Source organism: Triturus cristatus, chromosome 12 (assembly GCF_964204655.1).
Source record: "Triturus cristatus chromosome 12, aTriCri1.1, whole genome shotgun sequence".
Lineage (NCBI taxonomy): Eukaryota > Metazoa > Chordata > Amphibia > Caudata > Salamandridae > Triturus > Triturus cristatus.
This window is the reverse complement of record NC_140595.1, coordinates 709,987,027-710,001,291: the sequence shown is the minus strand read 5'-3', so window position 1 is coordinate 710,001,291 and position 14,265 is coordinate 709,987,027. Positions and strand designations below refer to the sequence as shown.

General features: G+C 42.1%; 1 protein-coding gene across 1 annotated transcript in view; it reads left to right on the top strand.

The window, feature by feature from the left end:
- LOC146780370 (hydroperoxide isomerase ALOXE3-like) overlaps window positions 1-14,265 on the top strand; it is a 250,144-nt gene that overhangs the window by 215,426 nt on the left and 20,453 nt on the right. Inside the window, exons 7-13 of the mRNA XM_085638542.1 lie at window positions 3,880-4,023; window positions 4,885-5,088; window positions 5,361-5,447; window positions 7,241-7,410; window positions 8,619-8,740; window positions 9,249-9,349; window positions 11,362-11,532. Coding sequence (XP_085494668.1) covers window positions 3,880-4,023; window positions 4,885-5,088; window positions 5,361-5,447; window positions 7,241-7,410; window positions 8,619-8,740; window positions 9,249-9,349; window positions 11,362-11,532 — 999 coding nt within the window. The remainder of the gene's footprint in view (window positions 1-3,879; window positions 4,024-4,884; window positions 5,089-5,360; window positions 5,448-7,240; window positions 7,411-8,618; window positions 8,741-9,248; window positions 9,350-11,361; window positions 11,533-14,265) is intronic.

Here is a 14,265-nt window from a genome sequence, read left to right as displayed (position 1 = left end):
CAGATCCAATCTTGGAAAGGGGCTTTGTTAGAAATTGGATTTCTGGTTGGCTAGGGCATGCACCTAAGCCAGGCAGAAACCACCACTCTAGTCATGGCAAGGGAGTTACACGCCGAAGATAACCCCTGCTCACCCCCTTGGTAGCTTGGCACGAGCAGTCAGGCTTATCCCAGAGGCAATGTGTAAAGTGTGTGCGCAACACACAAACACAGCAGCAACACACTATGCACACCACAAAAGAAACTCCACACAAGGTTATATAAAAAATAGACTTTGCATTACCCAAAACACGTTAGAATCATAATTACACATATACACTGTGCCAACTGGCTCTAGGCAATATTAACAGGGAATTATATACATGACAGGGCCAATCGGGCCACTTTCAGAACCTTTAGAAAGCACTAGTAGCACATATAAAACACAACCAGTGACTACTGGTAAAATACTGTACTTAGCAATATCACCTACAACATAAACACATTATGTCTGCATCACATTAGGCATAAAGCACATTATGCATAAATCATCAGCATAAACACATTATGCATAAATGCTATGGTATAACATTAGGCATCAACACATGGTGCATAAATCCTCCGCATAAACAGGTTATGCATAAACACTATAGCATAACATTAAGCATCAACACATAAATCATCAGCATAACACTTTATGCAACCTCATAAGCATAAACACATTATGCCATCTCGGTAGGCATCACATTAGGGCATTGTGCCCTACCAACACTGTGGTACCCACCATGACCCCAGGCCAACTGGTCTTTCTCTGGGGCCCAATGTCCAAAAATGTCAGGGCTCTACTGTAAGGCCTTTCACTGGCCCTCTGGCTGCCAATGCAGCAAAAACACGGTGCACAATGTGCTAGGGGCGGAGGAGTGTATCTCACTTGTTTCTGGACAAAAACCACATGCCCCCTTTGTTGCAACTGCCCGCGCTCTCACGGTGCAGCTGTGGAAATTGGCCTTGGCACCACTGTGCCTGGGGAACCCCACTCCGGGACTCTAAACACACAATTGCCCCCACGTTGCAGCTGTCCTTCAACCGGCGGTGCAGCAGTGCAGAATCAACTTGGGCACCACTGTGCCACCACAGCCCCACTCCGGGACTTTAACCAAAGATTGCCTCCAAAAACAAATCAGCCCAATAGAGCTCTGTTCACAGGGCTCCTCCTGGTGCACCTCTCTGAGCACCAACAGTGCTGCCCAGTTCAGCCCCACTCATCGGGGCTGCTTGTGGATTCCTCCGGTCTCCCCTAGGCCAGGGGAAAGGCACCGACAAGGTGCCTTGGCTGCTTCCTCTTCCCTCCTCCGGTCAGGAAGAACTGTTGCCCTGCATCGGGAGCCTGCGAGGCTCCAGTCAAGCCCCTCCTCTCGGGGCTCCTCTTTGGACATCTACGCACGGGGCGAGAGCCATCACAAGGCTCTGTCTCCCTCCTGCAACAGTCGTCGTCGATATACGGGGTTCCCACCGGCATGGGGCCCCGCCCACTTCCAGGCAGCAGGTCTGCTTGTCATCCTCTTACGAAGACCTTCACTCCTAGCCACCACCGAGTCAGGCACTTCTGGCCTCGCTTCCCGGCCGGCGATCTTGGTGGCAATTTCTCCACGGTGATCCTGGTGGCTCTTTACCAATGAGGGGTGGGCTCCCACTTTTAAATAAACACCCCAGGCGGGGTAGGCTCCCGCCCAATGAGCACACAAATGCGGGGTGGGCTCCCGCTGAACCAGTGAAGGCACCAGCATGCGGGGTAGGCTCCCGTCTCAAAAAGGAGCATACATGCGGGGTGGGCTCCCCCTTCCTCTGGCACTGCGGAGGAATCCCCCACACATTGCAGCTTCTCGCTGCAGGCTACCAGCACTCCTCCTGGAGTAAAAATATAGCGCTCTGGAGGCGCTAAGCCCAAAGTCACAGGGGCACAAGGCTGGGCCCAGGGCGGCCAGCTCACAGGGCCCTCCAGCAGGGAGGCAGTCCCTTGTGGCGGTTCCTCATGGGGCACAGCAGCAGCAAGTTCCCCACAAGTCACAAAGAAGCACAACAGCAACATGGGGTCACAGGGCTTGGGGAACCAGTCTCAACTTGTTCTGGGGGACGTTGAAGCACTTTGTGTACAGTGCTCACACCCTCCTTTGTCAGATGGGGGCTCGTCCTCAGACACACCACAGGGAGGCGGAGCCAGCATTCACCTAGGCAGGCACAGACCTATTCAAGGTCAAGGGACTACTCCTCCCACTACTCCAAATGCAGATCCCCTATTCAGCCTAGCGCTGACTCACCCTGCCCTCCCTGGAGCCTCACACACCTCACCAGCCCCTGTCACTCCAGAGGCAGACATGCAATAAACACCAGGCAGGCACAAACAATGCACACAGAAATGGCAACTTCTAAAAGTGGCGTTTCTAAAATAGTGATAATAAACCTGCGCACACCATTGCACAGCATTTATTATTACTATTACAACCATACCAAACTTGACCACACTGCTCCTATCATATCAGGAATTACCATTGAAACACTTATCAGGGAATCCCTAATGCATTCCTATGGGAGGGCAGTCTCACAGAAGTGAGAAACCAAAATGGCTGTTTGTCACTACCAGGACATGTCACACACTTAAGGTACATGTCCGACCTTTTACCTAAAATACACCCTGCCCATAGGGCTAGCTAGGGCCTACCTAAGGGTGACTGACATGCGGTAAAAGGGGGCTCACAGATGTAGCACACACTTTGGGTGCCACGTCACAGCGGTATCAACACTGCGCGCACAGGCCCTGCAATGGCAGAGGCCTGAGACAGGTTTGAAAGGGTACTTTGGGGTGTGGCGCAATCAGCGCTGCAAGCCCACCAGTAGCATTTAATTTACCGGCCCGGATTTTTGAGATATCACTTTACAAGGGACTGACAGGTAAATTAAATATGCCAAACAGGTGTAGACCAATCTTACCATGTTTACCACAGAGAGCACACACACTTTAGACTGGACAGCAGTGCTAAAGTGTCCAGAGTCCTAAGACCACCAACACCATGTCAGAAAAAAGGCTAGGAGGAAGGCAACAAGTTCAGGGATGACCCTGACAAAAGGGACAAGTCCAACAGGCTTGCATTAGGCTTGTCCACCCTCCCCCTCCTGTTTTGTCCCTGCTGTCAACTAGGCACATGAAGAACCCTCAAACTTGAGATGTTTCCTCTGATGCAGGGCTTTATATTCCAACCACTGCTCTTCCCTTTTGATTCTCTGTGCAATTAGCAGAGCAGCACTTTGGGTGTCTACAAATGCTTAAACGCTGGTGCAGTCTAGCACCAGAGGATGCCCAGCCCTTTCCAGAGTCCTGAGATGCACTACCCAACTGCACAATAATTACACCATCTTTTTCTGAACTCTTTCCACCCATGCAGCACAAAGTTAACTTCTCATCTCGTCTGAGACTTAAGGTAACTTCAGCCAATAGGGGAAATGTAATGCCAGAGATGCAGATAAAGTTTCTGCTTTTTCTTTGCAGATTTCTTTACAGTCCTCTCCTTAAATCAGGTTATTTTAGTGGAATACGTTGCTTGAAAAGTCCGAAGGGATATTTTTACTGGATGTGTTTGTATACAGTGCCCAGTTGTAAAGAGTCCTTGTTAGAACACAATATGTACTTTTCAGGTACAGACACCATTGAATGTTCATCAGAGATGTCTTTTAATTTCATGTTTAGTTGTATCTGGACAAGAATGATGTCATGAGTGTGTGAGTGATCAGATATGATCTCTTCTGCACCTGCACCACCATGCCACCTTGCAATTCTGTATGCGCTTGTTGATGGTATGTTTTCTTCCGATGCCAAGCTCACCTGTACTGTTTCCTCTGTTTGCAGAGAGGAAAGATCTTCATTGTGGATTTTAAGATCTTGGAAGGCATTCCTGGAAATATATTGAATGGTCGTCAGCAGTACATGGCTGCTCCCTTGTGTCTTCTCTACCTCTCACCCCAGGATGAGATGATACCCCTAGCAATCCAGGTATGGTGTTGTCTTTGAGCCATCCAGCCTGTCTAAATTTTGAAATTTCAAGACCTTAGTTAATGTATTCAGAATGTGAATAAATATCAGTGATCAGCATTCTGAGAGAATGTGTCAGCTGTTACTTCAACGATAATGACTAATAGTTTTTCTGTTAGCTAGAACCAACACACCTCTTTCTTGTCACAAAGGTTTGCTTTTATGACAGCAGGGTATGTTTTGTACTTTGAAGCTACACTTTATCTGTTTGACATTTTAACCATGCACAGTTCTATAAAAGCCTTTCCCCAGAAAACGTAAATGGATTTTAACTGATTGAACAAAGAAAGAAATTAAAACAACTTAATAACCTCACTCTATATCAAACACTCTTCTAGGTACTTGCATTTGTAACCACTAATAGTTTATTCTGTGAGTACGCTGACTTACTCCTCAATTGGAAGAGGAGGTCAATCTACTAATTTGTCCAAAAAAACCTCATGAAATAGTTCCTAAGAGATTGCAGCAAGATACGTCTTGATTGTTCTAATGGTTCTTGCTTGTCACATTTAGTGTACAAGGTTCTCACAGTGGACTGAGTCATATGAGTGGATATTCACTTAATTTTAGCAGCTCTGAGAGCTAACAAGCCTCCAGTGACTGTACCCCACTTTATTGCCTGTAGGTTTTCTGGGAATCAAAGAATGCATAATGATAGAAAGTTTGCAATGTTCTTGGCATTCTATTTCAGTAAACATCATGCAAACATTACCTAAGTCTAATGTGCCGTGTCTCACTCTTGAGCTAAGTTATGACAGAAGCTGCTTGATCTGTAACCAAAAAAAGTCCAGTAACTGGCTCTTTGTGCATCTTCCTCTGCAGCTAAACCAGACCCCAGGTTCAGAGAATCCCATCTTCCTGCCGAGCGATAATGAGTGGGACTGGTTGCTTGCCAAGATGTGGGTGAGGAGCTCCAATTTTTCCACCCACCAGGCTCTTACCCACTTCCTGCGTACGCATGTCTTTGCAGAGGTGTTCTGCATTTCTACTTTGAGGCAGCTCCCCATGTCTCATCCTCTGTACAAGGTAAGAAAGACAAATCAGACAGTGCAAAGAGGCAGTTAATTTCAAGCTCAATAAATGGACGCTCATTGGTCATGCTGCCCTGCATTGTTGGGTACAAAACATCAAGAATGATTGAGATTCTTAGAGGACTAGACATTAACAGGGTATATAGCTACATGTTATAGAAGAGCAGAGGCAGTGAGAATATAAGATCTGTTTGAAACAACCACTGTAGTTGTGTCTCTAACAACCACTGTACTTGTGTCTCTAATAATTCCCTGGTCTCTCTTTAGCTCCTGATCCCCCACCATCGTTACACTTTGCAAATTAATGCTCTTGCCAGAGAACGCCTTATTGGACCAGGAGGATCCTTCGATAAGGTAAGATTAGAACTCATATTTGTAGCCCATCTCTTTTATTGGCATTCCAGAGAGGCCATGATGAACACAAATAACAAAATAAGATTACCAACTAACACTGTAAAGCACATGTTCACCCTTCGGCCTCTTGGCGCTGAAATAGCAGATGTTCATTGTTACTCACCGCAGTGGTACTCTTTTTATTGACATCTGAAGAATGAAATGCAAAGTGGAGCATCCAGTATTCAAACCTATCACCGTGAAGTCCAACATGGATCCATGCAGTGGATGCATTAGTCCACAGAACCACCAGATGCAGCAAGATGAGGTGGATGGAATAAAAGCTATAATCCTATGGTAGAGGAGGACAGAATTCCGAAAAAAATTTATGGAACCTTCTTGGAATGAGATTAGCTTTTTCACTACCTTATGACCCATTCTTACTTGACCTTATTTGACAAAATTACACAGTGCATCCTACATAAATGATGCAGAATGAGGAATTTTTGTTTGGTCTTTTACAAGTTGTGTGCCTCTGAGCATAGACAGCCCATACAATGGTTTGGGATTTCATCACTGTATTGGGCATGTTGATTTGAAGCGAAGTAGATTATTTCCATAACCTATCACTAATACCTGACTTGTGTCTAGGTGTTTATCAGGTGTTTATCAGAGGCTGTATCTGAGTTGAGCTGTTAATCCACAAGCGACAGAAGACTCAACAGTCACACAATTGAGTCTGGATGCTCTGCCATTTGTGCTTTTCAGCCAATAGAAGTACACCTAGAAAATAAACTAGTTCAACCTATAGATACCTTGACAATTATGGAAAAAAACTATTGGTCCCCTGTCCTTTTGGTAGATAACTCTTTGATCAGTATTGCCTACTTGCAAGCCCATTTTGTGCCACTCTTGTCCTTACTAATAGATTGCTATCACCATGCCATCTGTAGTTTGGCTTATGGCCTCTTGGATTGTCCTTGCTCATTCATAAATGCTGCTTGATTTTGATATTCTCACAGCATCATTCCTGTGGTACTTGGTTCCCCTGCAGAATTGTGGGCATTGTTAGCACTGGAGAAAGACCTTCACCTAATTATCTTTTTCTAAACAAGTTCTTTTGGGAAGAGTGTGAAGATATTGTCATTAAATATGATCCATATAGATGCCTTGTACTTGGCTATCATGGTGATCTCACAAGAATTTACTATCATGTATTTTTCGTACTAAAACATTCAACAGAACATTTTACATACAATACTATATTGGTCTCTTAAAATTATGGTACACTGAAGCACAACATCTAATATTAATCTAGTGCCAGCACTAAACTTCAGACTCAAAATCTCATTTACGCAGCTTAATAAAGAAAGCTTCAACATGGATATGTATGACACCCACCTTTGGCAGACAACACAAACACATTAGACACCACTCCAAACGTTGGTTACTAAAGAACTGTGACACATCCTCAGTGCCACTGCTTCACAAGGAACACATTCGGCAGCCACAGTCATGCCCAAAACAGTAAAATAAGCAACATCATTTGTAACCCAAACTCAGTCTATCTGTAGCCAAAGGCAACTGGATTTTCTGTCCCGTGGAATGTATTAACAATTGATTAAATCCTCCAGCAGCACCTTTGTGGCATATAATACACCCAAACCTACATGAGCAGAAAATTGGCACACACTCTAGACAGAGTAGATGACAATATCCAAAATGTATAAATGGATGACGTTGGGTTAGGAGTAAAACAGTCAGGAGCAGCCTAGAAAAGGGACCAAACCATAAACTGTAATTTTCACCCACAGAGCACGGCAATAGGAGTAGCCGGTCTTGCTGAGCTTATATCGAGAGACATGCAATCTGTGACATACACTTCCATTTGCATCGCAGACAATCTCAAATCCCGTGAGGTTGAGTCCTTGCCCAACTTTTACTACAGAGATGATGGGTTGAAGATCTGGTCAGCTATCGAGAGGTGAGGCATGATTTATTTGTCCCTAGTAGTTTTTTGTTGATTCCAGTGACTTATTTTTCGGATTTTTATGTAATGCCTTGATCCAAAGCATTGTATGTACAATTTGAATAGCTCAGTGAATAACAAATGAAAACAAATATTTGTGACTGACAGATTGATACCAAAATTCAAATCAGACAAAGCAACTAAATAGCTAAAAAGAGGAAGAAGTCCTTTATAAAAAATATACAACCTGTTAACATGGGAGAACGTAGAAGAAATATTGATAACTCCTCTCATGCCTTGGGGCAGATGCTGAGAAGAGCAAAGATCTGGGAGCAACACTGGAAGCCTTGGGAAGAGTTGTCTTCTCGCTTTTATTGTGTTGTTTGATCCTCAGATATTATTTTCTAAATCATTTACATTATTTGTGCTTGTCCAGTTGATTAAATATACTACTCCCTGAATTTATGAGTTGTCAAATGTAAACCAGGTAGTGGTAATGTAGTGTCCAGACCTCTTGTAGAGGTTGGCAAGCCTACCGAAATACAGGTAAGGAGCAGATCAAATAGGGGTTAATTGTTGATAAATACAACATCACTGATGACTTAGTGATGTGTTAAGGATTTAAATACAATGATATTGCAGCACATAGGAGGTAAGACGTCTTTGTAAATCTGGCTGGAGGGAAAAATAGGTAGCCCATTGGTACCATACTCTAAATAGGAGTTTGTTCACATTTTAGGAGTTTAAACTTTTAGTGACTCCTAAAATATGTTTACAAACTCATACTGATTCACTGTGTGGAAGGGTTGTGTTGTACATGTCCCTTGTAAATACCCAATCTGTATGAAATGACTGAAATCCATTTGCAAAACAATAAAAAATTATACACTCCACAATTGAGGTGGTAAGTCATTCACAGAGGAAGGGGGCCTGCAGGGACCAATTCCCCTTTGTGAATGTAAAAGAAAGCTTGCCAGGAATAAACAATGGTCTATGGGAGCCACTACCAACTTTTTAACTTTTCCAAAAATAAAACTTAGCTATAAATGCACCCATGTTTCCTTTGAGAAAAACAGACTGCCTTAAAAAAACACATGCTGAATGAATGAGTTGAACAACTCGTACTTTCTCTGTAGTAAGAGGTAGAGCTTGATCTCTTGATTTAGAAGTGTTCCATGTGGTCTTTCAACCATTGACTCTACTCCATTACCTCACTCTCTTAGCTATGTGTCTGGTATCGTGGACTTCTACTATAAGAGTGATGAGAGCATCCAGATGGACCAAGAGCTTCAAGCGTGGGTGAGGGAGATCTTCAAAGAAGGCTTCCTGGAGAGAAAATCCTCAGGTATGATTGCTTGAACATTTTGCCAAGTGTTTTTGTTCATACTCCCCATTTATTCTTCTCACTGTTTATGGTTTGATAGCAGAATCCCAAAACATTGAGATGAAATGTAAATTCAGGTTTTATGCATTTTTATGCTTGTAGTGCCATCCAAACTGAAGAAATTAAAATTTTCTAACACGGTTTGGAATTTCTTTTCTGTATATTCTGTTATTTAGTGAATCCAACTAAAATGCTAATTTTGGTTTAGAATTCTTTCTGATCTATAATTCTGTTCCAATTTTCAATGTACTGCAACTCAGAAAACACTTTTAACAGTGCCGGCAATGCCATTAGATTGTAGCACTCTATTGCAAATCTGTGTAAACTTTTCCAAAATGAAATACCCTGCATACATATAATTTCAACCATACAACTGCAGGCCTACCTTCTCCTGGCCCATGCGGCACAGGATCTGACTCATTTAATTGTGTTATTAGTCTTCATATATTGTTTGCTGGTATTCTTTCAGGAGTGCCATCTTCACTACAGACCCGCCCTGAATTGATCAAGTATCTGACTATGGTGATTTTCACAAGTTCCGCTCAGCATGCTGCTGTCAACAGTGGGCAGGTAATTGTGAATATGTGTCTAATTCTGTAGGTGTTGGGGAAAAATATCTAAATCAAAGAAAGGAGTTAGTTCCTCTATGGGGCAGATGTACTACAAGCCACTATCTGCCTACTGTTTGAGTCGAATGGGGGATCTCTTTTTAAGATCATAATGCACTCACACACCTGTTAGGGTGTCATGCTTCATCATTGGGCGCTCCTCATCAGACCGGCGCTGCAATGTCTGATGGGCCTTGGGCCATCTTTGGAGGAGTTCTTTTGATCTGAGAACGCTGTATGTGAAGGGTGTGTGTGGGCTAAAAATAAGTGAATACTGGTGTGTGTAAAGTGACTCAGTTATTTAAAATAGGCACCAGACCTATGAACGTTTTAAATCAGAAATAGGACCGGGACTAAGTAAAAACAGTGGGGCTACCAAAAGGTCTTAAGGTACAAGGGTAGCTCTTATGTATATGTGGTTGATATATTTCGTACCATCAAGGCTCCAAAATCGAGCAGCACTTCTTCAGGTTCAAAAACCTTTAAAAGTGAGTGGTCCCCAAGGGATGGGGACCTAGAGATGACACCCCAATATATGGGGATGTTCGGTAGGTGAATGCTGGGTCCCAATTCAGGAACCAGCAGAGTCTCTCCACCTCACTTGGTGGGTAGTGTTACTTCATAGATGTGGGGGAGGGGCCCGACCACTGGAAGGGGCCAACGGGTCGTGCCTTTACTCCAACTCGTCTCCCCGACGTCTGGTCCTGAAGAAGTGCTGCTCAATTTTGGAGCCTTGATGGCACGAAAAATGTCGACCACAAACAAATAAGAGCTACCCTGGTACCTTAAGACCTTTTGGTAGCCCCACTGTTTTTACTTAGTCCTGGTCCTATCGCTGAATTAAAACGTTCATAGGTCTGATGCCTATTTTGAATCACTGAGTAACTTTACACACACCATTATTCACTTATTTTTAGCCCACAAACACCCTTCAAATACGGTGTTCTCAGATCAAAAGAACTCCGCCAAAGATGCCACCAGGCCCGTCAGACATTTTAGCGCCGGTCTGACGAGGAGCGCCCTATGATGAAGCATGACACTCTAACAGGTGTGTGAGGGCATTACGGTCTGAAAAAGAGATCCCCCAGTGACTCAAACAGTAGGCAGATAGTGTCTTGTAGTACATCTGCCCCATAGAGGAACTAACTCCTTTCTTTGATTTTGATGTGTACATGAAGGAGCACAGGAACAGGACCTCTTTAAATAATTAGCTCTTTTGTTCCCCTTTTTGATTAAACGTTGGGGAAAAATAACCAAGGGAATGTAAGAGTCTAGAAAACTAATGTATACCATATAAATATTAAAAATGTGTTCATGAGCGCAAGCAATAGCTGGGTACAAGGGATCAGTAGAGCACATTGAGATTGTGACATAACTTGCCCCCAGGGGGTCAAGAGGCCTACCAGAAGGTATTGCTCTAGATAGGGAGGTTCAGGGTTTCCTAGAACAAATTCTTCACTAATGGGCCTAGTGCACCTTTGGACAGGTGGAGCACATATCTGACTGGAGACCATTGGGACAGACTTTATTCATGGTGGGCCATTGCATGGGTGTTTTCCCCATTGCACCCTAGTAATCAGGCCCTGTTTTGAAAGATGGTACACTACCAGTTGAAGAAGGATGCCTCAATTGAGAGACTGAATATTCAGATCATTTCGGGAATTTACCTTGGTCTGTGATTATTGCATGTATATAAACTCTAGCTGATGTTCTAACTCCTGACAAACACATACTTTTCTAATCTTCCCTCCAACGGTGATATGATAGCTAGAAAGACAAAATTTCCTGTCCTGAACTTCATTTTTAGCCCTACAATGTTATTTATTTAAAGTAGCATATGTTTTCTTTTCAAGTGAAATAGTTTTTTATTAAATAGAACTCCGACAACCCTGTGTCTGTTGCCACTATATAAATCTACTTAAAATACTTACAAGCATCAACTATTTTCTTTCTTTTGGGCTTGTGCTGCTGTAGTTTGATTTCCTTGGCTGGATGCCGAACAGTCCCAGCACAATGCGCCAACCTCCTCCTAAGACCAAAGGCACAGCAACCCTGGAAAGTGTCCTCGAAGTCTTGCCTGAGGTGGGCACTACTGCCAACTCAATGGTGACTGTCCGGCTCCTGAGTGCTGAGCCTGGTGACATGGTAGGTATTCGATTCTCTCGTTGTGTATTTTAGTAATCTCAAGTTGTGAGTAAACAGTATCTCTTTCTGGCTTATTAACTCCGCCCTGCCAAGTGCCATGGATTGTGCATTCTACTAATGCATTTGAACAGTATCTGTGTATTAGCGCTCTTGGAAATCTAAGAGGATTTGTTCAAATGGGTATTTAAGACTAAACACCCCAACTTACAGATTTCGTCCTCTAGAATTTCTGATGGCTCTTGACAGGTCAATGGACCTTGGCCGCCGTGTTCAGAATGAGAGCTCAAACAGAACGTAAAGGTCAAGTATATCATCAACTGTCAAGTTCTTTCTTTTGAGTCAATGATGAGAGATATGAGTAGTTTTTAAAATGTTCTTTTCTTTTTAAAGTTTAGGTTTCTCTCTTTCTTAATTCATTAGTCAAATAACAATCAGGTTACAGAATTGATAATAGAAAAATATAGTTAGTGCGGCTCATACATACAGCACGTTCCATAAAGGAGTTCTAGGAAATAAGGTGCAAATTATGTCCGTCAGAACCCATGAAGAGCTACAAAATAAAGGCAAGAGTGAGATTAGCATGAAGCCAAAATCAAAAATTAATAATTGCATAATTTCATATAAAGGGAAAATAAAGCAAATGAGCCTTGGCAAAGCCAATTCAGTCAAAGCATAAAGTTTGGGTTTTATTAAATGGCAATTTGTTCTCTGGATCTCAGCTGATCTGCCTACCATCATACTAAATCTCTCAAGCTCCGTCTGATCTGTCCTCAACCCAGCTGATCTGCCTCCCATCTTCTCACATACTAAATCTCTACTGAGCTCGTCCCAGCTGATGCCTCCCATCCGAATCTCTCCAGCCGAATGTCTGCTGTGCTAAAGGAATCTCATTCTAAGTCCAAATCTCACTAAATATGCAGCTCTTATGAATGTGAAGCTGCCAAACAAAACACGTTTTTAAAGCAGGAATTCAAAGTTGAAACAACATGTGGCATGTTCTGTTTCCATGCAATGGAAATTCAGCATTCTTCAAATGGCACATCTTCCCCCTTCCTACTGTCTACACGTCATCCATCATCCGACCTGGCTATCTTATTTGTTACCACAGTTTGAATCTTATTTTAAAATGACTTCATTTCCTAACCGTCTGATAAAGCAACTGTTATTTTTTTTTTTGTTTAAACAAAGAGCTTTTGTTTTGGAAAAGATACAACTAAATGTAATAGTTCAATACAGAAACAGAAATTTAAACAGAATAGTTGCATATAGAAGGAGAAGATAATGTAACTCTGGAAAAGAGGAGGAGGGGGAGAGGAAAAAAGGTACAACAGTAATTATGATAAAAAGTACAATCTAAAAGTAAGAGGACTGCAATATAAAAAGATATCAACATTTTATAGAATAATAGCTGTAATATAACATTTAAAGGATAAGGAGAATAGATTTTATGTGCATGAAAAATGATATATAGATAAAAGGCTAATAAAAACAATTCATGGTGGTTTGGGAACTTCTTCCAATAAGGGGTGATGACGGGCACATTTTTGTGCTGATGTATCTATGAAAGTGGTTACAGGGGACCATAAAGGTTGTCTTTTCAGGAGTAAAGATAAAGGGGAGACATAGGCACGATCAAGTTGATGAATATAGCAAACACTATACCACCAAGCTTGAAAGAAAAATTGTGTAGTTTGTTTACAATTCTTCGTTATTTGCTGAAAGGCAATTGCAAGCAATACATCTACAATATCTGTGTTAGAGGTAGAATCATGCCAATGATTAGACAGGGAACCCAGGAAAATATCTACAGGTGAATAAGGGAAGTGAGTATGGAAAATAATATTAATTTGAGACCAAATGTTCAACCAAAATTGATGAGTAGAGGGACAGGAAAATAACATGTGATCTAAATCAGCATGAGGGATGTTACATGACCAGCAGTTGGAGGGAGGAGTGGAGTTAAATTTATGTAAGGACATTGGAGTAAACAAGAGTCGGTTGTAAATAAAGAAAAGTGTTTGTGTTGTACTTGCTGACCTAGAGGTTTTACAGAGTTTTGACCATAATTTATCCCAAAAAGTAATAGACCATGATGTATGGAATTCATGTTCCCAATGGAGTTCTATGTTAGTTTTAGTTCTAGGCTCAAGAGGTGTGGTAAGTAATTTATAAAAGCTTTTGACCGCATGGATTTGTCATTTATCTTCCACACTTTGTCTTGGATTGGCTTTGGAACCAAATTTATCTTATATTTCCCTATTGTACACTTCTCCCAAAGCTTCTATTTTCGCCAATGGTTACATTTCTGATTCATTCATTTTAGAGAGGTGTTCCTCAAGGTTGCCCTCTCTCCCCCCTTTTATTTATCCCCGCTCTAGAACTCTTTCTCGCTAGAATTAAACAAAACACCAGCATATATGGCTTCCAACATGATCATTTCCATATTAAAATCAGTGTTTATGCAGACTATATTTTATTATATATCTCTAAACCAGAACACTCTATGACTGCATTTATTGCAGAGGTTAAAACCTTCTCTTCCATTTGTGGCGATAAGTTAAATCATGATAAATGCGAAAATCCGCCTCCTAAAATTTTATGTTTTAAACAAGATTTTGTTCTTGCTGATTTCTCATGGAATCCCCAAAAGTTTAAATATTTAGGTCTTTGGTTTGCCCCTTCTATTAAGCAAACATTATCTCTAAATTTGACTCATGTCTTGTCTACATTATC